The sequence below is a fragment of the Physeter macrocephalus genome, chromosome 6, assembly GCF_002837175.3.
Source record: "Physeter macrocephalus isolate SW-GA chromosome 6, ASM283717v5, whole genome shotgun sequence".
In the NCBI taxonomy this organism is placed as follows: Eukaryota; Metazoa; Chordata; class Mammalia; order Artiodactyla; family Physeteridae; genus Physeter; species Physeter macrocephalus.
This window is the reverse complement of record NC_041219.1, coordinates 43,231,708-43,253,924: the sequence shown is the minus strand read 5'-3', so window position 1 is coordinate 43,253,924 and position 22,217 is coordinate 43,231,708. Positions and strand designations below refer to the sequence as shown.

Sequence of the window (22,217 nt, the reverse complement as noted above, 5' to 3'; positions counted from 1 at the left end):
AAAAAAAAAAAAAGAATCTGTGTGAAAATATGTAGCACCTAGAAGTTACTCCCTGAAATCCTTGCCAAATCTGTGGATGAGAAGCAAATAGCATTGGTGTAATATCCTTATTCAGAAAGCTTCTATCTTGGGTCAAGGCACAGGGGTTAAGACCTAGGGCTGTTTGCTGGGCTTCTGGGCTAGAGCCCTGCCACTCACTCACTGTCACTCACAACCTTAGGCTAGATATTTAAACCATTATGTGACTCAGGTTCCTCATCTGTAAAATGGTTTCTCCCTCATAGGATTGTCGTGGGACTCAGCCTAGATCAGTGCCTGACATGTTAGCTATTGTCATGGTTATTTACACATAACACTGACAACCACACTGTAAGGCTTCTGCCAGTGGCCCTCCTGACAGATGAAGAGAGATTTCCAGAGAGGTTAAGTGACTGCCCAAGGTCATACAATGAGGAAATGGCAGCCTTGTGCTTCAAGGCCAGGTCTGCTGCGCCCAAATCCCATGTTATTTCCACTCCATCAAAGAAGGAGCTCAAAATAGGCCTGTGGCATTTCAGCTAATTTCCTCTAAGCCCTTACCAAGTCACCAACTGCAGGCTCACAAAGCTGCTTCCCTAAGAGCATCCATTCAGCAGCTGCTAAGTATGTGTGCCTGGTGGATCCAAAGCATCTAATGTGGTTTGCACCAAGCCAGGTCTTCCCAGGTAGCCTTGCCTGGTCTGCAGAAAGGACCGCAGAGCTAGGTTGGGGAGGGGGAAGGGTAGTGGTACACGAGTTAGATGGAAGAAGAGGCTGGAAACCAATCTGGATGCAAATGGGGGGAGGAGAAATGAGAGGCAAGCCACATTTACTGAGTGCCTACTACGTGCCAGGTACACCGTTTAAAACTCACTAGAATCACTCAGCCTTTATTTATCAAGTATCTGTTATGTATCAAGCCCTGCACTAGGTCCCAAAGATACAAGGGTGAACAAGACACAGCTATTGACCTCAAAAGGCTCACAGGTCAGTGAGAGAGCTGACACAGGCACAAAATAAAGTGCTACAAATGGGATGGTAGAATCTGAGCAGGGTGGCAGCTGTGAAAAGCAGGGAGTAACTGGGAACAACTTCAGAAAGGGGGAGGCAGTACTATGTGCTCATTTTACATGTGGTGAAACTGAGGCTCTAGGAAGCCGACTTGTTTGAATCCTGCATTTACCAAGTAGCACAGAGGCAAGCTGTGCCCCCAGGCCTGTTCTGTCTCCAGAAGTGTCTGTTCTCTCCACACCATCAACCTAAAGCTCTTACGTGTCCCCGCACCCACTTTCCTTTACTCAATGATTATCTGGCTAGAAGATTAATCAAATGCTGCTAAAGCTGCAGCCACTGTCAGTGGCTAAGATGTTAGCTGCTTCTGCAGTCAAACAGAAGCTTTTGAGCCTCTGTTACTGATTCTGTTAGAGCAAAAGATTCAGGGGTTGGTCTGAAAGGGATGGGGGGCTAAGAAGGAGGGTTCTATCTCCAGTCTGAAGGGACTTCTTGGACAGGTCAAAGGCAACCAAGGTGACAGGAGTAAGTGTGAGCAAGCTTCTCGGGCTCATGTGACTGCGCCCAAACCTCTCTCCACTCCCCCCAAAAGGCCCGTTTATGAAGCCTTCCTCCTTGCCCCTCACTTTTTTCTCAAGGAAGGGAGCCAAGAAAATCACTCATCTGAACCCCTGGCTGAACTTGCTAGGCTCCCTGCTGAGTGAGATCAGCATATCAGTGCCTCTCCCATCCCAATTTCCATCCCCACCCTCAAAGAACAAGAAACCAAACAGGAGAAATCCTCAGTCCGCAAAAGTAGCTCTTGCTATATATACCCTAAAGGTACCTCAGCAGAGGTTGCTCTAATCTTGGTCACGTTCTCCGGACACCAGGACCCCCTCCAAGGTTCCAGGAGCACAGCGATTACCCCTCACAGGAGTCCTTCCTTTCTGAGAAGGGAAAAGAGAGCGAGAGAAGGAAGTTTCATGGAAGATGGAGAAACAAGTAGTTTTTCTACACCAAAAAAAAAAAAAAAAGAAATGTATTGGCCATACCTTCAGACCAACTCTGAGCTAAGGGAAAGACGTTGGGCAATACCAAAGAAAGTCTGATTTGAATTCAGTCATCTTTTATATACTCTGATAATCACCAGATCACTAAGAAATTGTCAAGCAAATTATCTCCAGACAAAAATGGAAGAAGAAAGTATAGAATAGTTGAGCTATGAAATTGAAACATCTCTAACCCCCAACTGACCCATCAGACTTACACCTCTCTCTAGGCTCCTCCCCCCACCCAAAATTAAAAACAGTGCACCTACATCATACCTCATGTTCTCCCTCTCACCTAAGTAGGAAACTGATCCGAGAGAAATATCATCAGTAGCAGCAGGAATCTGATGGGATTCTTTTTCCAGGGGTCACATTAAGGAAAAGTTGCACATATAGAAACAAGAGGTGATGCTGTAATTAACACAAGATAACCATTCTGCTGAGGAAAAGGGGAGAGTTATGATGTGTTTCCTTATTCACAGCAGGGAGATTTTTATCTCTTCCCATCCAGTTCACAGATGATGTGAGAAACTGAGAAGGACTCACATTTCACCCACTTCCCCTGCAAACATATTTATCCTTGAGATGAAAATCGTCGCCCAAGCCCCAGCCGCCAGTCACCCTTTTGCACCCTTTTCCATGAATAATCTTTCCAAAATGTCTGCTTGTAGGAGCAAGATTTGCGATTTCACGGAAAACTACAGAGACACACGTACACACCCTGTTCGCTAGAAAGAGACAGAGACGAGAGAGAAACGACCAAAAGGAGAACAGCTAACGTGCCAACAAAATAAAACAGATCCCCCAAACAGCAAAGTGCAAAAGACGATTTAAAAAACACATAGAGACCGTGTTTGTAATTACCCATCCAGGTTATATTTTCAGGGCTTCCAGGCAAAGAAACGGCTGGTTGAAGTTTTGTGCCGTCTGATTGTGATGGGAGGGTTGTATTTGAAGCTCTGGGCACGTAGAGATGGAATGAGAAGGAGGCTGAGCTGGAAGAAACAGCGAGGGGGAAGGGAAGGGGAGAGAGTGTGAGAGAGAGAGAGAGAGGGAGAGGGAAAGGGAGCGGAGCTATCTCTCGCTACGCCTTCCTCTAAGCTCCGGGAGCCCAGGAGAGCGCTCATTTCAGGATCTGGGAGAGGGGTAAAAAGAGGAAAGGCAGCCCCCGCTCTGCCCTGGCCTGGCTGCCCCCGAGGGAAGGGAGGACTCTGGCCCGCGCCCCCCTCCTGGCGGGCCGCCGGGGGAGCCGGGGAGCGCGCGAAGCCGGCGGCGCGGGGAGCTGTCCAGTTCAGCACCACCCGGTAATGCAGTAGGCGGGGGCGCCTCCGCCGGGGGCAGAGCCGGCAGGGAGTGGGGTGGGAGGGGGCAGGCGGGCGGCCCATCCTGCAGCAAGACGCCGGCTCCCTTGTTTCCAGGAGCTTTGCAGATAGGGGGAGGGAAACCCGCCTCGATTCTCTGGGAGAAACCCCCTCCCTCCCCCACTTCGCCAACACTACCACCGCCACCAGCAACAATAACCGCCGCCGCTGCTCGTCCTGCCGCCGCCGCCGCCGCCGCCGCCGCGCCTGCCCGCCCTGCCGCTGCCGGGGCACAGCCATGGAAGGCGAGACCCCCGCACCTGTTCAGCTGAAATCAAGGGCTTACAGAATACTGGGAAGTCTGGTCTGAAACGAAAACGCCCGAGACCCCCCCCAAGGAAGAGAACTGGCGAAGCAAAGGATTTTCATGGCGCAGGCCGCAGAGCCGAGAGCGAAGACGGAAGGTTGCATCTCGGCTTTTACAATCTCTAACTGTCTAGGTCCCGACCATGAGAGATTGTGTTGAGAATGCGGCTGATCCCTGGTTCACTGTGGAAGCCCTCTCCAAATTAGCTATCACATATGGAAACTGGAGACCAGAATTTTAGGAAAAGAGATTAAGGCATCTCACTTGGGGGGGTGGGGGGTGTCTTTTTATTTTTTCCTTTTTTTTTTTTTTTTTTTTTTTTTAATCACTTTTTTATTTTTTCCTTTTTTTTTTTTTTTTTTTTTTAATCACTGCAACTGGAACAGTTTCTGATCTCAAAAGGCAAGCCTCTCTTCCCGTGTGATCTTTATAATTTACACTCTTTTCCGTGAGCTTTCTTACCTCCCTTTTTTTATATCTCTCCATATCCTCTATTAACACATATATCCATTATATTAGTAGTGGAATTATTTTTATTTTTTTGCTTTAGTACTCGCACCCTCACACACACTCTCCCGAGAACCAGAAGTCGGTTGGGTGTTTATATAATGAAGAATTATGGGGCTGTTTGATCGAGGTGTTCAAATGCTTTTAACCACCGTTGGTGCTTTCGCTGCCTTCAGTCTGATGACCATAGCTGTGGGAACCGACTATTGGCTCTACTCCAGAGGGGTTTGCAAGACCAAAAGTGTCAGTGAGAATGAAACCAGCAAAAAGAACGAGGAAGTTATGACCCATTCTGGATTATGGAGAACCTGCTGCCTAGAAGGTATTTGATTTCCCATCTCCTCCCCCTCTCCACCCCCCCTCCTCTTCTCACTCCCCCTCCCCACCCGCCTCCAAATAAGTTCCCTTTACATTCCACCATTTTCTTACTTCACTCCTTCCACCACAGATCAAGGTTGGTTGGGTTAGTTTCAGAGGAAAGGAAATCAATAAGCAAAAACCATACTCAACTCTCAAGCCTCCACCACCCCCCTTCCTTCAAACCTCTCCATTGAAATAATCTATGATATGATGAAAACAACAAGAGATTGTCTTTAAAAGTCAAATGTGCTCCACCTGCTTTGGGATTATTAGGATTTGCCTTTTGATGTAGTGTGGCCATCTATGAGGGGGTAGAAAATAACTGCCTCTCTCAACACTGCTCCTCTTTTCGTAATGAAGAATTCCAAAATGCTCTTCCTTTCCCCTCCTCCTCCCCTTACTCCCCCAAAGTCCCAGACACCTCATCACCTGCAAATCTCCATTTTTTTAAAAAAAAATCTGTTTTTTCTAAGAACGCTTATTTGGTAAATCCTAATTATTCCAGAATCGCAAGCTGAGTTCAAGAGCATTTCGTAATGTCTGTGAGCCACACGTATCGTTCGAGGTGACTGGCTGTGTGTGTATGTGTGTTTTAACGTTTACAAAGTCTAAAAACACGTACGTCTCTCACAGGAAACAGACCCAAGTTCTAATAAACAGCAGTTCACTTGCAGGTTAGGCTGAGAATCAATTCACTTCCACACAGGGTGACTTGTCTATTACCCAGAAGCGTGTAGAATCAGCACTGCAGCCAGCTTGGGAATCAGACATTGTGCAGGGAGGCTGGGAGGGAGACGAGGGCATGGGGAGGTTGAGGGGGGGCAGTAGGGAGCAGTGGGTCAGGGGTGTCAGCTGTTTGCCTTGATCTTGCAGGGTCATTGGGACACGTGTGCCTGTGCATGTGCTGTGGGCAAAGCGGTCCCCACGGTGGAAAGGCTGGAAGATCAGGGTACGGATGAAAGCATGTGCTTTGAGACACATTAATAAACACAGGGGGCAAAAACTCCTGCGGGTCATGCAACCTGCGTTTAGCAACAGACTTGAATATGAGCGGCTGCATTTGAGCGGCTACCTATGTCTGTGTGTACAAGCTACAGCCACCCATAGGAAGACATGCACAGAGAGATACATGTTTCTGGGTGGAAAGAAAAGCTTATGTGCTTTGCTTCTGATATGAACCAATACGGAGGCCGTTTGAGGCAGCGTCGGGAAGCGGGGACTGCAGGATTGTTTGTTAAGCTCAACATGGGATGGTGATGCAGGGAGTTGAAGCCAGGAGCTGGGGGAGAAGAGAAGGAAACAGACAGGGAGAGGGAGAACTGATGTGGCCCCAGAGTCTAACCCAAACTGAGCAAAAGCTGCTCTTTGGGAAATGGTTATGTCTGGAAAAGAGCACCAATTCCATGCCCGCCCCCCCCCAACAATCTTGGTGCAAGTGGTTGAGTGATGGCTGAACATGTTTTGAATAGCTAAGTGACTTCATTGAGCGATGGTCTATTTGACGCATACTGCATTTGGTGCCCTTTCTCAATCCAAACCGCTGCCTTGAGCATAGTCTGCAGCGGAGCTCTATGCTGAATACTATATGCTCTTCCCCAGCCAGAGAATCAATATATCGGGAAATTGATAGGCACTGTTTCAAACACACCCCTCCTTTAAAAAAATGAAGAGGCTTTCATGCAGCTAGTCACTAACAGTGGGAAGACTTCCATTTAATTAAACATTTATGGCACGCTTTTATTCCAAAAGAGAAGGAAAGCAAAGTGAATGAGGGTTGCTTTAGGGAAATGATCATAGTAGCAATTTGCCTTCCTTGGATTTTAGTCAGATGGATGAAGATATGCAGCCGAGAGATTAGACGAAAGACAGGACATGACTTTAGGAGAAATATTCCCAGAAATTTGTGAGTTGGGATAAATATACTTTATCAGGGTTTTATGTGCAAATTCTTAATACCATGATCTTTTAAACATTTTCTAATTCCCTGAAGGGAAGAGGACTAGACAGTGGCTTTGGATCACTTATGCGTTAAAAGGCTTAAGTATTTTCATTAAGATTCCATCTGTTTGGTATCCACATCCCCAAATGTGCTGCCCGCCCCCTTCAGCTTTCTCTCCAAGCCGTACCCACACCTCCCTCCCTGAATCATCCCTAAAAGGGTTAGTATTGCAACACTTCCCAAGGATCGTGTGATTCGTACAAGAAGAGCCGTGGGTTTGGCTCTTCTCCCCAGGACTGGGGCCTCCCGGCAGTCAGTCGGGGCGGGGTGGGGGGGAGGGATGGTGGGGAAGGCTGCGCCAGGCTGCTTTAGGATTGCTGTGCCTCTTCCACTTGTAGCCAAGGCGCAGGCAGGAAGGGTGGGTACCCAGGGCCCCAGTTCAACCTGGCCTTTCATTTCCAAAGCCTCTGTCCATATAGAGTCTTGAAGGCCTCAGACTCCCCCCTAAGAAGTTGGGCCTTGGCCACTTAGGAAGTGGTCTGAGGGTTTTAAAGCCACATACTTTCAAAGACTGCACTGGTTTCCAAAGAGTATAAATGCACTTATTTCTGCAGGTTGACACAGATGGCTCTTGCGGGGCTTTCGTGCGCTTGCTTTATTGAGCATTCAGAATAGGGTTGGCCTTTATGGGAATCAAGTTGCCAGGTTCCCCCAACCTGTGTTTTTTGTGAGAAACTGGACTTTCAGAAGAGATTTCCCATCACCCCTTTATTGTGTTTCCTGCCCGTATCCAAAAAGTTGTGAACAGATTTCCAGTCTTCGCCCTAATGTGCTGCTAATGACTCCGTATGAAAAACAACCCTGTCTTCTTCTGACCTCTTTGGCTCTCCGGTTTGCATTAGGGCTTTGTATCTCCTGAGATGATGTTGTTGTTGTTGTTCACTTCTTGATGAAAATAAGAATCAGAAAGCATTTCTTTGCCTCTATGGCTGTTTTTGAAATGAATTCCTCTGTTGAGGAAGGAGAAGAGAACAGGACCACTTGTTAGGGGTAGACACAGTGGGAAGGAGAGAGGAATCAAGAAGAAACCACAGCCTTTATTTTCTCCCTCTGCAGAGTAAAGAGTAGTAGTGTCTCTGTGTGTGAACTTGAAACCCCTAGCAGACCAGTGTCCTTAGTGGGATTTGAGGGCATGGGGGATGGTCTGCACATGGATCCATGTAGATGGAAAGCGATAGGAGAAGTTCTTGAACTTTTCAGGAAAGCTGCTTTAAGAGCCTCCGAATGGAGAGGTGAACTGGCCCTTTCAGAGAAGAATTCAATAAAATCTGCGACAGGACATTAAAACAGCTTGTTCCAAGCATGCTGTCTCTGGGCCACGCGGTGACTTGCTGCTCAGTATATTAACCTCTGTTGTCACCAAAAGGAATCATCGTCTCCAGGGGCAGCAAGAAATTCACTCTTTGTGTTTATTCTCTCCTGCACCTTCCTCCCCTCTGTCTGGGCTCCATGTCTCCCCCAGAGGATTCCCAGCCCTGCAGAGGAGGAGCCAGCAGCAGTACAACGTGGGCCATAGCAGAAATGCGCCCTCCCTTCTCTCTCCCTCTCTCGCCCTTTTCCGTGAGGCAGAGCAAAAATCTTTCTCCCTGTCCAGATTGTTCAAATCCCGCTGCTGAATTTCTGAGCTCCTCTTCTTCCTGGCTTTTCCTCTCTTCTCCTCCACAACTTGCTTACCCACAGGGGCTCTGCCACCCATTCTCCATCCCTGTTCTCTTTGAGTAAGAGGTGTCTGGGTTTTCCTGAACTATCTTTTCCAAGTTCATTATTGCATAGCTTTTGCTTTGGCCTGCAAGGTGCCCAGTGCCCCATGCTGGGTTCAGCCATGGCTCTCTTGTTCTGCAGAAGGTAAGTATATATCTTTTATTTTAGAAATGCCAACTGCCTTTCCCGGACACTCTTGCCTTTATGTGTGGAAGAGCTGAGTTTAGAAGTTACTAATGGGCCTTCATACTGTGTACCTATCGCTCCATAATTCCCAAGATAATTTGATTCTCTTTAGGTCCTTTGCACACGGTAGGTACAGAAAAAATATCTATCAATGGATTGATTCGGAAATTCTTAAATTATTGAAATTAATTCAAAGATCATAAGGACATGCAGCAAGCAAGTAATTGAGAGAGAGAGAGAGAGAGAGAGAGAGAGAGAGAGGGAAGGGGGTGAGGAAATCAGGATGATTTGTTTGTTCTTCCCAGAATTTCTTTTTTATTTTTTTAATTTAATTTTTTATTTTATATTGGAGTGTAGTTGATTTACAATATTGTGTTAGTTTCAGGTGTACAGCAAATTGATTCAGTTATACATACACATAGATCCATTCTTTTTCAGATTCTTTTCCCATATAGGTTATGGAATTTCTTTTTTAAAAGAATGAGTCATGACTTCTTTGCTGTAAAATGAGAAAATTCAAAAGGAGTCAGTCATTGGGTTGCACAGCTCCTAATTAGCTAAAGAAAAATTATCAGTACACTCAGTCTCTGCGGGGAAGAAAAAGATTAACCCACTGATTTTCTTCCCTCTTCAGCTTGTAAAGGATGCCCAAATCTAGTTTGATCTTAACACTCACCAGAACAGACACTTTGGGCAGAGAACAGGCATCAGGGACCATCCCTGTGTAGCTTTCCCAAAACCTTCCCCAGAATTCTTTACCAAACTTCCCCACCCAGTTCCCAGGACCTCGAGAACTTTGCCTAAGGTCTTAGGTTCTGATCAGCAGTTTTCCACGGAGCCAGGCCCCACTTTCCCAGCCCTTCTCACCTTGTAAGACAAACCTGATTCCTTTATTGAGGAACCAGCCCTGCAAATCCCAGCCCATTCACATTGCCCTCCTGCCCCTCCCTTTACAGGTGCCAGGTGTGACACCTCATACCAAGGCCACATGGGCAGAGGGTGGCAGAGGAAGAACTTGAATCCAGGCCTCTTGTTTCCACCCTGCAAACCTCCAGAGGGCTCTATGCATGAACCTTGGCCTTCTGTGGCCTCGTGTTCGGATTCACTGCCAGCACTGGATTCTATTCTGTCTGCATCTCCCTGAGTGTCCTCATTGAGCGCCCAACCCAAGCAGGTCAGGACACCTGAGTTCTCACCCACCTGACTCCCCTGCATGCCACTCCCTCCAGCTGCCTGCACCTTTGCCGGGTGACAACTCTGCCGTAATCTTCTCACTCCCACGAGCCCAAGGGAACAAATACTGAACTTCAGGCTGGACCCACCACATGCCTCTTCGTGTTTGCCCTTTCATCTTGGAAGTGTCCTCAATGTAAACTCTCCGTGAGTTTTGTGTTGGCAAGCAGTTTTCAAAGAATGACAGATTTATGTCCCCTGAAGTCATGGAAGTTTTCAGATGCAGATTTGTTGTGTGCGGTGCAGTTGAAAGAATTTTGCAGCCACACAGACCTGGGTTCACTTCAAGCACTGCAGCCTTACGAGCTGTGCGATCTGGGGCAAGTCGTTTAACCGCTCCAAGCCTCAGTTTCCCTTTCCACAAAAAGGAGGTCTAACAGCCTTCTCACAGGGTGATTCGTTGGGATTAAACCAATGAATGCCACCTTCTTTCCTGATCACCTGGTTTGAAATCACAGCCAACAGCCCCTACTCTGCACCCCTCATAAATCCTCCTGGCTCTGTTTTACTTTCTTTTTTCGTACAGAGTACATCCCACCTTCTAGCACACTATGAGATTTACTCATGCCATTTGTTGTGTGTCTGCACCACTAGACTGTCAGCCCCAGGAAGGCAGGGACCTTTGTTCTGCCCGCTGCTGTAGCCGCAGCAATTAGGATGGTGCAAGAGTCAACCCACCTTTGTTGGCAAACGAACAAACCACCACTGCCCACTACAGGGTGGGCAATGAGAAATAATGATCCCTTCGTATCGTCAAAGGATTTTTCTTTAAATTACAAACGGTGAGCAATGGTGGCAGAAGCATCTTTCTTTCCTTCTTTTTTTTTTTTTTTTTTGACATTCCAAAAAATAAATAATGGACTCAACACAGAGAAAAGAGAGAAGGGAAGGAGAGAGAGTGTTTCAACACACAAGGGACAATAACAAAGATAATAAGAAAGAAAGTGTTTGGAGAGAAAATAAATGCCCGAGAAGAAAGTGCTGGGGGGGTGAACATCCTCTAAATAGATACTGGCCATGCTTTCCTCTCTCCACATCATCCAGAGCGTCTGTCACAAAGATCCTCGGGGAGAGTTTCCCATGAGTGTTTGCTTTCAGGTCAGTGGGGGAGGAGGAGATATGTATCCAGACTGATAATGCAGGAGATTTTTAAATGGTTCAAAAATGCAATGGTTCCTTTTAGCCTTGACTCTAAGTATTTTGGCCAAAAAACCATATTCAGGTGAAATACGCATTATAAGTTTCCAGGTTAGTTTACAGCCACAGATCAAGCAATTCCTTCACTCGTTTATTTTATTTGTTAAATCGTTGATGAGCCCCTGCAACATGCCAGGTGCTGGGCCAAGTCCTGGGGTCATGGTGGGTAGCAGCTCCCTTCAGGGTCACTGCCCTCAGAGCCTTCTGGAAGAGACAGACCTTACTTTAAAGACTCTCACTTAACATAGTTGTAAAGTAAGTTACAACTATGCTAAGTCCTCTCAAGGAGAGTCACACGAGACTGTGAGTTTATGATATTAAGATCGTTCTAATCAGAGAAGTCTTCCCTGAGGAGGTGAGATGTGAATGGCTATATGAAGGATGCATAGAAGTTAACTGGGTGAAGAAGAAACTTTCCAGGTTGGAGGGCAGCAAGTGCAAAGATCAGTGAGGAAGAGAAGGAGCGAGTCCTGGGAGGAGGCCAGGGGGGCTGGAGGACCCAGATGGAGGGGGGATGGGGCAGGGGATGATGCTGGATGGTGTGGGGTGGGGGATGCAGAAATAGTTAGCACCCAAGGGTGTGGGGCCTTGCTAGTCTTGTTAAAGAATTTTGCTCTTTGACTTCTGGCTTCTTGCTTATAAGCTGTGTGACCTTGAGCTAGTTAATTCTGTCTCTGTGCCTCCTTCACACCATCTGTCTAATGGAGCTGATGATGCCTGCCCCTAAGGTTGTTGCGAGGATTAGAGCACGATTCCCTTCTCTTTGTCATGCTCTTTCTGATTCCACCCACATCCGAGTGTGGTGGTCTCTTTGGCCTCAAAACTTATGACAGCACAGAGAAGGGAAGAAATAGATTGATTCAACTCCAATCCACAAATTTCAAACTATGCTTAGTGGAGGCGTTGATGGTAGGTTCCAGTCCTGCAGTAGACATTGGGAGGCAGAAGTGAACAAGACCACCCTCCCCTCAGGACCCTCCAGGTGAGTCCAAGCAGGGAATCCCAAAGAACAGGCATCTCACAAAGTGACTCTGTTTCACGCAAGACATTTGACCTAGCCTGCTGTGACCTCGCCTTATCACCCTCCCCCAAACTCAGAGAGATTCCTGGCATCTCTTACGACCAGTTAGGCTCCTTGAGGGTTTGAGCTGGAATGGCCGTGAGGCTCGGTTAAATCCGCCAGACTCTCTGAAAATAAGAATTAGAGTAGAGGGACGTGTGAACTGTGCTCCGCAGTGCCAAGAAATGCGTGACAGCCGTTGTGGGATCGTCGCCGAACTCTATGGCCTCGCTGGCATCCCGGTCCTTTCTCCTGTGTATATAAAGGGCTCTAATCTCCCCGTTCCACCTTCCCTCGGTTCTGATGCCATTGATTATAAAAATGAACTATCTACTTAAACAGCTTTCGGGACAGGGGAAAACAAATGTCATGTACATATCAGTTGTAAAACATACTCTAATTTCATCCTCTAATTTTGTGCCTTGGAATCAAAGGAAGATGGAAAACTATCTTGCTGGCAGAGAGAAGTGCAGGCAGGGTGTTGAGAGAGCTCAAGGGATTTCTCCAGCTTGCCATTAGCGCCTGTCCCGTGACTCAGGGAACCACATGGGGGAAGTGTGTGGTCTTAACGAGAACGTTTCGTGACAAAGAAGAGGGTGACAGTTGATCTTTGTTCCACAGCTTTCCGAGTCCTTGCCAGGTGCTGTGTGAGAGTCTAGGACAGAGGCAAAGTCTCCATCTGCCCTCAAGGAGCTTCTAATCTAGTAGAAGACAAACCAGTGAACAGACGATGCTGATGACACAGTGGGAAGCATAGGCCCGGGGAATTCTGGGAACAGAGAGACTGGGGAGGAGGGGATGCCAGGGAAGTCGGGGTTCTGAGGATGCATAGGGGTGAGCAAGCTGGGGAGACGAAGCGCGCTTCAGACAGAAGGAACGGCACGTGCAGAAACACAGGCGCCCAAGCAGCCATGCCGATGGTCCAGTGAGGCTGGAAGGTAGAGGCAGGGAGGTGGGGTGTGGGAGGCAGTGGAGACGGGATCCCAAAGGGACAGAAATGGCTCTCACTGAGCAGTTTGTGTTTCGGCGTGGGAGGAAAGGGGGGTCCGGAGAGGTGGGAAGCAAGGGAGGGGCGCACCTGGCTTTGTCCATTAGTGAGATCACTGGCTGTTCGGACCCTGATGCATGGGACCTGGGGTCGGCCGGAGCTGGGGTGATTTAACTGGGAAGAGGCGAGCACAGGAGGCTGCGGCAGTGACCGGGTGACTCGCCCTAAGTCAGTTGTAGTGAACAGAGAGTAAGAGGGGGAAGGAAGAAGATTGTGAGCGATACACAGTAGAGGTGCTTCAAGGCGCTCCCTTCCCAGCAGAACAAGCCTTTACTGGCCACACACAGTGGGCTGGGCCCTGGGGTGACAAGGATGCAGACAAGTCTCTGCTCAATACCACCTTCTCGAGGAGCCTTCCTGACTGCCCCATCTAAAGTAGCTCCCTGTCCCGTTACTCGATTTCGCTTCCTTCTTTAACATCTTAACATTGACTTTTTTGCTTTTGAGCATTTATTTGCTTATGGTCTGTGTCCCCCTAGAAGACCGAGCCATGTGAGGGCAGGGGCGTGTCGACCTTGGCACAAAGAGCGTGCTTAGGAGCTAACTGTGGAGTGAATGAGTAAGGCAACGGTGCCTGGCCTCAAGGAGCTCCCATCAGGGGAGGGAGGTGGGCTCTTAAAAACTCCCTCCTCTTGACCAGTCAGCCCTCCAAGGTTTGGCTGGAACCGCATCTGAAAGATCCTTGAGAACAGGCAAGGGTTTCCCTTGCACCCCACAACCTGGGATGCTCTTTGGGCGCCTCCCGGGCCACAGCTTTGCCACAAAGCTTCGGGAAGCTGATAAGCCCCTGCGAGCCTGTTCCCTCCTGGGCAGCTGTCACCTCTTCTCTCAATCCAAACCCTCCTACGTTATCGCCTGGCTCAGAGGTACTGACTTGGCAGCCCTGAGTCGGCCTCTGAGGGGCCGCCTCCCCTTTCTCCTTGTTGACACTATATTTATTCATTCTTCCCGGAACTTCCTCGCCCTTGGGGAGTCTTCCAGCTGCTAACAAGAATGCCACAGATTAGGTACGGGATCCCAGGTGCACGGTTGCCATAGCCTCATTGAGTGGGGAATTGGCACCTTGCTTTGCTACACCATCCACCATGCCATTCACATGCCCCAGTGCCAGCCTCTCTCTGGCCTTGTCATGGGGCAAAATTCACTGGTGACCAGCGTTTGCTGATCCCTAGACCTTGCTTGTTTTTTAACTTTTTATTTTATATTGGAGTATAGCCGATTAACAATGTTATGATAGTTTCAGGTGTACAGCAAAGCAACTCAACCATACATATACTTGTATCCATCCCTAGACCTTTCTTTATCCCAATTTTGCCCCAGGCTCTCTTTTCTCACTTTCTCTACATAAAGGATCATTCATTCGTTTCTGCCACATTTTCCCCTCAACCCGGATCTCTGTCTGCACAAGTCTTATTCTTTATCCTTCTTGAATTTTCCCTATGGTTGAGAACTCCCCTGCCCAATTCTCCTCCAACATATTTTGCAAAGAAAGCAACCCTGAAAATGACTATTCTGGCATCATTTTAACACTAATAATACGATAATAATAACGAATCATTCGTGAGTGCTTCCTTTGTGCTGAGCACTGTTTAGATGCTTTCCAGAGGTTAACTCTTATTTAATCTTTATAATTCTAAAGGTATATGCTATGATATCCACCATCTCCATCATAAGAGGCTCAGAGAAGTTAAGTGACTTGCCCAGGGTCACACAGCAAGTAGCAGACCTGGAGTTCTAACCCAAGCCTGTCCAACCCAAAAACCTGTGCACAGCCTTCTATTACACGAATTATATTACAATTTTCCCCTGGTCCCAAAATCTATAAATAAATTTCTTTGAGAATTTGAAGGCAAAGCTCAGCAGAAATTGCTGTTTGTGTTCCACATTTGATGAAGTTTTTAAAACTTTGAAGCTTCAGTTAGCATATGCTCCTTACCCAGAGGAGAGTAGGGAAAATTGGAGGGGCTACCAGGTTTTCCCACAGCTCTGAATACAGAAGGATGCTTCAAAATGCATAGACATCCCTCTCTTTGTAGTTTGTGGAGGGGGAGGAGGTGAATACATACATATATTCCCTCTCCCCAGCCCTCTGCCTAGAGGGCCATTTCCAACCACATTCCACTTGTCTTCAGGACTCAGTTGAACTGTCACTTCCCCCAACATCTCTGCCCCCTCCCACCCTGCTCCCACCTGGCTCACGTTCCTTCCCTCTTTCCTTCCACAGCATCTCTGCATGTCTCCGACGCAGCATCTTCCATCTTTTTTGTTGCCTGTTTCCATTTCTGTCTCCACCTCCAGACCATGAGTCCTCCTGTCCATTTCTTCAACAAAATGTACTCAGTCACGGCCATGTGCCAGTTACCATCCTAGTCTCTGGGTTTACAAAGGCGAAAAGACACAGCCCCTGCCCTCAAGGAGCTTATGCCCCAGTGGGGGATTGGAGGACCCATGCAAGCACACCTAGGAGTGGAGAGATTCTTCCAGGAAGAGGTGTGAGAGGGCATGGGATGTTTGGGGGACCACACAAGTTTCTAGTATTGCTGGAGGATCAGGTGCAGGAAGGGAGGTAGGGGAAGGTATTAGTCCTGAGGGATGAGATTAGACAAAGACCACGTCATGAAGGGATGGTTCACGTGTAAAGAGTCTAAAGAGGAGAGTTTTGAGAAGGAAATGATATGATCAGATTTGCATTTTAGGAGGATGGCTCAGGAAGCCATGGGAAGTAGAAATGGGAAGAAGAGGAGGACAGAGAAGGGAGTCCAGGGAGGAGATGGTTGCCAGCCCAGCAAGTGATGAAGCAGCTGACCCAGGGCAGGGGACAGGGGGGCTGTCGAGCAAGGGAACAGAATCAGAGGATCCACAGGATCCAGGACTGTCACTTGGGTTGAGCAAGGTGTGACAGTGAGTGACCTTCACTGAGACAGGGGAAACGGGAGAAATTTGCAGGAAGAAGATGGTACCTTTAATCTTGTGTGGAGCGATTCCACACCTGTTTCCAGGGCCTGGCAAGTAGTAGCTGCTCAGTCAGTGCTGAATGAATGAATAAAGAAAAACAGCTTTACATTTGAGATCATGGTGCACATTGAATCTCAGATTTTCCCCAGCATCATCGTAATGAAAGAATGCATTATATTCTAGCCAGGCCTGTAGTTCGTGTCAGCTCTGGCATCTGACAGCCTGGGTTCAAATCCCAACCTTACCACTTACCAGTTTTGTGACCTTGGACTAGGAATGTCACCTCTCTAAGCTGGTTTTCTCGTGTCTAAGTGGGGAAAATTGTATCTCACGCATGGGTTGATTGTGAAAGTTTAGTAAGATGCTCCATGCAAAGTGCTTAACAAGATGCTGGTACATAGCGAACGCTCTCTAAATGCCAGATGCTGTTATCACTAGCATGTTTATTATTGATTATACCAACAGTTGCAAACAGTGACCTGTGAGTTGTCGCTGTTTTGGCAACTCAAAATATTCTACAAATCGAGAACTTTCCTATCTAAAAAAGCCCTGTCTTTGGCTTCCTTTGGGGGAAAAATATCAGATTTTGGTAACCCTGAGGCCCCTTCCTGCTTGGCAGCAACGAGCAGGAGAAGGGCAGCCGACGTCCCTTCAGGTATGGCAGGTTCTCTGCAGTTCCCCAAAGTCCCCACCGCTCCCGAGTATCTTTTGAGGCTGCTGGGCTGTTTTGGCCTTCCTCTGGCCTCCGCAGGCATCCGGGTCTGCAAACGCTCCTCTCTGCCAATGACAAGTTACAGGTGGAGTCTTTGTCTTCCAAGGGCTGAAAACGTAAGCAAAACACCACCAGCGCAGGCAGAGTGTAGCAGCTAACAGAGTGAATAAAATAAATAAAAATAAATGCATCTGTAAATAAACGCATAAACATCCAACATTCCCAAGCAGTGCTTGCTGATAAGACTCAGGTGGAAGGCAAGCTCATCTACTCCTTTTTACCCAGCAGCTCTAGGGTAAGTTGTTGCTTTTAAAAAGAGAAACTCTCACCCATTTTATGCCACCTTCAGAGCTTCTCTTTTAGAAGTTGACATTTTCTGACCTTGACCCCAGTTTCGGGGGAAATGCACCCTGTCGTGCTGACCACGTGTTATGCTTTATTCAATAACTAAATGGCAGGCGCCAGGGAGATGGTCCGCGTTGTCTGTGCTGGCTGAAGAGAGAGAGGCAGGGGCTTTGCTGGAGAATGGGGCATTCTCTACTTTAAATTTTTACCTCGAAGACTTCATACAGAAGAGGGGAATTTCAGGAGTTTCTTGGTAGGAAAAAAAATTGCCTAGCAATTGCTCGGAAAGGACGTGAACTTAAAGACATGCAGTTTGATCTGGGAGAATGGTCAGATCTGATCCAATCTGACAGGTTTTGAATGTTTGATATGTCAGGCTCTATGCTAATTTGTGGGGCACAGAAACAAGTCAGCTCCTACGGGGGGTGGTCTGCCCTGATCCCCCCAGCTGACAGCAACCATCCTCTTCCCAGGCTCTTTTCTTCATTTCGTGTTCTCCTAATTTGTCTACAGTGTTTATTATTTCTTTCCCAGCCAGAATATAAGCTCTGAGAAACCAGGATTTTTCTGTCCTATTTACTACCATAGCCCCAGGACTAAGATCAGACCTGGCACCTAGTAGGGTGCTTAGTCAGTTTCAATGTTGTCTGGATGACAGAAGACATACCATTGCTCCAAAGGAGATCAAGGCCTAGATAGAAGAAGAGCTAGGCATGTACCGAGACTATCACCAGTGAGCTCAGCCGCTGTGAAGGCCTGTGTAAGGACCAGACAAAAGAACAACTCTGTGTGGGGAGGTCCGGAAGGGGTCCTAAGGAAGCGCCCTCTGCAGTGGGTTTTGGAGGATGAAGAGGAGTTTGCCAGGTAGAACAGAGGGGAAAGGCACAACACAGATGAAGGAAATGAAATCACTGGAGGCTGCCTCCCAAAGAACAAGGTCAAGGAGAGAACAGAGCTCTACCGGGTCTAGAGCAGCACTTCTCAAACTTGGATGTGTACCCTAATAACCTGGGGATCTGGCTGAACTGCAGATGCTGATGTGGGGTCCAGGTGGGGGCTGAGCCTGTGTTTCTAGCTCCCAGGTGAGGCTGATACCACATTTTGAGAAGCAAGCTTTTGCAGCATGGCCAGTGGGCTCTGGTGAACATGGGTCTAAATCCTACCTCCGCCACTGGCAGACTGGGCCTGCTTTCTCACCTCTAAAATGATGGTGACAACTTTCCTCCCAGGCACTGAATACATTCAGAGTGCCTGAATTTGGTAAAGCCGTCAGTGCAGTCCTGAGCACTTCATATCAATATGTTTCAGCTACTCTCGTCATTAACGGCTAAAGGCGATTGTATAGAGGTGTGAGAGGAAGAGATGATTTTCCCTGAGAGCTAATGTTGTTTGAGGGTCTCCTGTGTGTTGGGCCCTGTCCTATGGACCACTCAGATGTCACCTTCCTTAAACCACACAGCACTCTGTAACATAGGTGTTATATGATTCTCACTTTGTCAGTAAGAAACCAGAGGAAATGTGCTCGTTTCCCATTGCTGCTGTGACTAATGGCCATAAATTTAATGGCTTAAAACGACACAAACTTATTGTCTTACCATTCTGTAGGTCTGAAGTCTGAAATTGGTCTCAATGGGCTAAAATCAAGGTGTCAGCAGGACTGTGTTCCTTCTGGAGGCTCTAAGGGAAAATCTGTTTCCCTGCCTTTTCCAGCTTCTAGAGACTGTCCACATTCCTTGGCCAGTGGCCCCTTCCTGCATCTTCAAAGCCAGCAGCATCAGACAGAGTCTTTCTCATGGTGCAACTCTCTAATGCTAATTCTTCTGCCTCTCTCCTCCATTTCTTTCTTTTTTTTAAAATAAATTTATTTATTTTATTTACTTATTTTTGGCTGCATTGGGTCATCGTTGCGGTGCGCAGGTTTCTCATTGCGGTGGCTTCTCTTGCTGCGGAGCACAGGCTCTAGGCGCACGGGCTTCAGTAGTTGTGGCTCGTGGGCTCTAGAGCGCAGGCTCAGTAGTTGTGGCGCCCGGGCTTTGTTGCTCCACGACATGTGGGATCTTCCCGGACCAGGGCTCGAACCCGTGTCCCCTGCATTGGCAGGCGGATTCTTAACCACTGTGCCACCAGGGAAGCCCCCCTCCTCCATTTCTAATGATGTTTGTGACTACATTGCCCATGCCTGGATAATCAAGGATAATCTCTCTATCTTAAGGTCAGCTGATTAGCAACCTTAATTCCATCTGCAACTTTAATTGGCCCTTGCCATAACATGTGAAACATTTTCACAGGTTACAGGAATTGGGCTGTAGACGTCTTTGGCAGGTTATTATTCTGCCTAGCACAGGGAGTGAGTGCTTAAAGAATTCCCCTAATATCACAAGCTCAGAATGGTTCCCCTGGAAGGGATTTTAGAGCTTGCGTCAGTAAGGATTAGATTTGACAACAAGCAACAGAAAAAGAAAATTAACAGTGGCTTAAATAAGCCAACAAGTTTATCCTTTCTCAAGGAAACCAATCTGGAGACATGAAATACAAGGCTGGTCTGGAGGCTCCACAAACTGGTTAGCAAATGCAGGCTCCTACCAGCTCCCTGCCCCACCGTCCGTAGAGTATGGCCTTTGACCTCACATCTCCAGTGTGACTGCCAGAGCTCCCGCCACTGCCTTCACATTCCAGGCATCAAGGTGGAGGATGGCACAAAGAAACAAAGGCAAAAGGCACCTGTTACATGGCTCTTAAGGAGGTTTTCTGGAAGACACCACACAATATTTTTGCTTTGGTCTCATTGGCCAGAAGTTTGTCATGTGACCACACGTTAACTCTAAGGAAGTCTGGAAAATAGAATCTTATTCCCAAGTGGCCACATGCACGGTGAAAAGTTAGGGGTTCTGTTGCTACAAGGAAAGGAAAGAAGGAAGGCAACTAGCAGGGTATCCAGGGAGCTCACCTAGTCCAGACCCTCACCTTATGACCCAAGAACTTGAGGTCCAGAGAAGGAAGGGACCTGGTGCCATGGAGCCAGCTAGCAACAATGCTGGGACTAAGACCCACGCACCCCGGTCCCGGTCCAACATTTAGCCTCAAGCACCTAGCACAGCGCCTGGCACACAGTAGGAGCTGAGTTATGCTTGTGGAACTGAAGAGAGTTTGCCATTCCACGGCACCAAACGTTCCCCTCTGGACCACACACTCTGCTGCTGGTGCTTTAGGGCAGATGAAGTCCCACCTTTAGGAGGCCCAGCCGAGTGCGCTCCTGGGTCTCTTTGTCCTCCTTCCTCCCAGCTTACATCCCTGCTTGTACCCTTGGATAGGCTCTGGGCTTCTCCATCTGTCCCACAAAGTCACATGAAAGGGCAGTAGTATTTGGCAAAAGAGAGGCCTCAAGTAGCACTGAGAAACGGACGGTTTTCTCCTCTTTGGCATTTTCTCTATGGCAGGGAGACGTCTGCTTAGACATGGGGCTTTGTATCTGGGGTGGATTGTGACAAGAAACCATTTGGACTGTCTTGGCATTTCACAGTTTTCGCTCTGACACAGTGATAGGAGGGATGGGGACTGATCAAAGCCAGAAGCCACGTGGCAACTCTCAACTTTTTCCCACGGGCTGCAAACGCCAAAGGAGCTCCACTGTCGGGCATTCTTCACTGCGGCCAGTTCAGGCGTACAAGATCTGGGCGCTCTCTTGTACTTTGTTCTCGAATCTTTGTCCCTCCAACGGGACAGTCAGGGTCTTGAGACAGGAGGTGTCGGGTCTGCCTCTGTGCCCCTTGCCTGGCATGGTGTCCGGCATGTGGCAGGCACTTGGTTAAGAAATGGGGGATTGGTCGATGCGTCAAAATGAAGCGGCTAAGGCAGTGTCTGGCACGTGGTGGGCTCTCAGCAAAATTTTTCCGTGAAAGAAGGGGGAAAAAAAAAAAAGGAAAGGAAGAAAGAAGGACAGATGGAGGAAGGGAGGGAGAAAGGAATTGGTTTGAGTCTTGGCTGGCCGTGGAAGCGGCAGCTCCCCGGCTCTCCCGGCCTCAGTTCTGGAAGAGTTCACAGGCGAACCGGAGATTCTGGCCCGGAAGTTCTGTTTCGAAGGGCTTCCCGTCCAGCATGAGAGCGCTGTGCCTTTCGGGCTTCCCGATGCGCCTCCGTGGCCACGGTACCTGGTGCCAGGGTTACAGGGATGTGGCCAGAGGCAGAATTGGTGGGGCGGCTGGTGTGAGGGAAAGCAGGAGGCAGAGGGCAAGGAGCTCACCCCCATCCCACATCTAAGAGGGAAGGAGACAGGGATGGGAAGGAAGGCGGGAGGCAGGTGCTCCGCAAAATGAGGTTAGCGCGGTGCGCGAAAGCGTAGCAAGCACGGGCAGAGGCTGCCTGGGCGCGGGGGCTGTCCCCTCTCGGAGCATATGGAACTCGAGGGCCAGAGCGTCCATGGCAGTCGGTCGGGGGGAAGAGGAGAAGCAGCAGAAATCAGGGAGGGGCCTGCCTCCTGCCTCCTCCCAGGCAGGAACAGACACCCCTCCCAGCCCCAGAAACACTGCTGAAGCAGAACTCGATGAGGACCTGGAGATCAAAGAGAACTACCCGGCAGGGGAGTAAACGCTTGTGGACTGAGCGAGGAAACCGCAGAGCCTGTGGCCAGGACTCAGGCTAAAATTACAGGCCAGATGACAGGACCACACGCCGGGGCAGCCTAGGACCACAGATTTTCCCTAGAACCCAACCACTGCCTGCCCTAGTTTCTTCTGGATGGACCGGGCAGCAGGATGCAGGAGAGAGAGCCCCTTGTGGACATCAGACGGCCTTGGGTTTGGAGACCGACCAGCTCTACAACCTCCGGCAGGGTGGTTAATCTCACGGAACCGCCGTCTCTTGCCTGCAACAGGAATAATATTGCTTATCAAGCAACGTGTTATAAAACTTAAAATAATCTGTATAAAGGATTTGAACACAGAATAGAGACTCAAAAGCTGGCGGATATTGTTTTAAATGGAGATTTCCCATCCTTCAGTATTTGGGGTACCACCTGCATTATTTTTGCCATATCCAGGAACCACCTACATTGTTATTAATCAAACACGTATCGTTAAACTGATCCCATTTTAGCCTCATCCTAAGCGATAATATCTAAGGAATCACTGGTTTCATGCCCTGGTTAAATTTTTTTTTTTTTTTTTTTTTTTTTTTTTTTTTTTTTTGTG

At 48.3% G+C, this 22,217-nt stretch overlaps 1 protein-coding gene across 1 annotated transcript in view; it reads left to right on the top strand.

Annotated features, from left to right (window-relative positions):
* Positions 1-4,342: 4,342 nt before the first annotated feature.
* The window catches only part of CACNG2 (calcium voltage-gated channel auxiliary subunit gamma 2), a 117,600-nt gene continuing 99,725 nt past the window's right edge, over positions 4,343-22,217 (top strand). Inside the window, exon 1 of the mRNA XM_007106586.2 lies at positions 4,343-4,557. Coding sequence (XP_007106648.1) covers positions 4,347-4,557 — 211 coding nt within the window. The 5' untranslated portion in view covers positions 4,343-4,346. The remainder of the gene's footprint in view (positions 4,558-22,217) is intronic.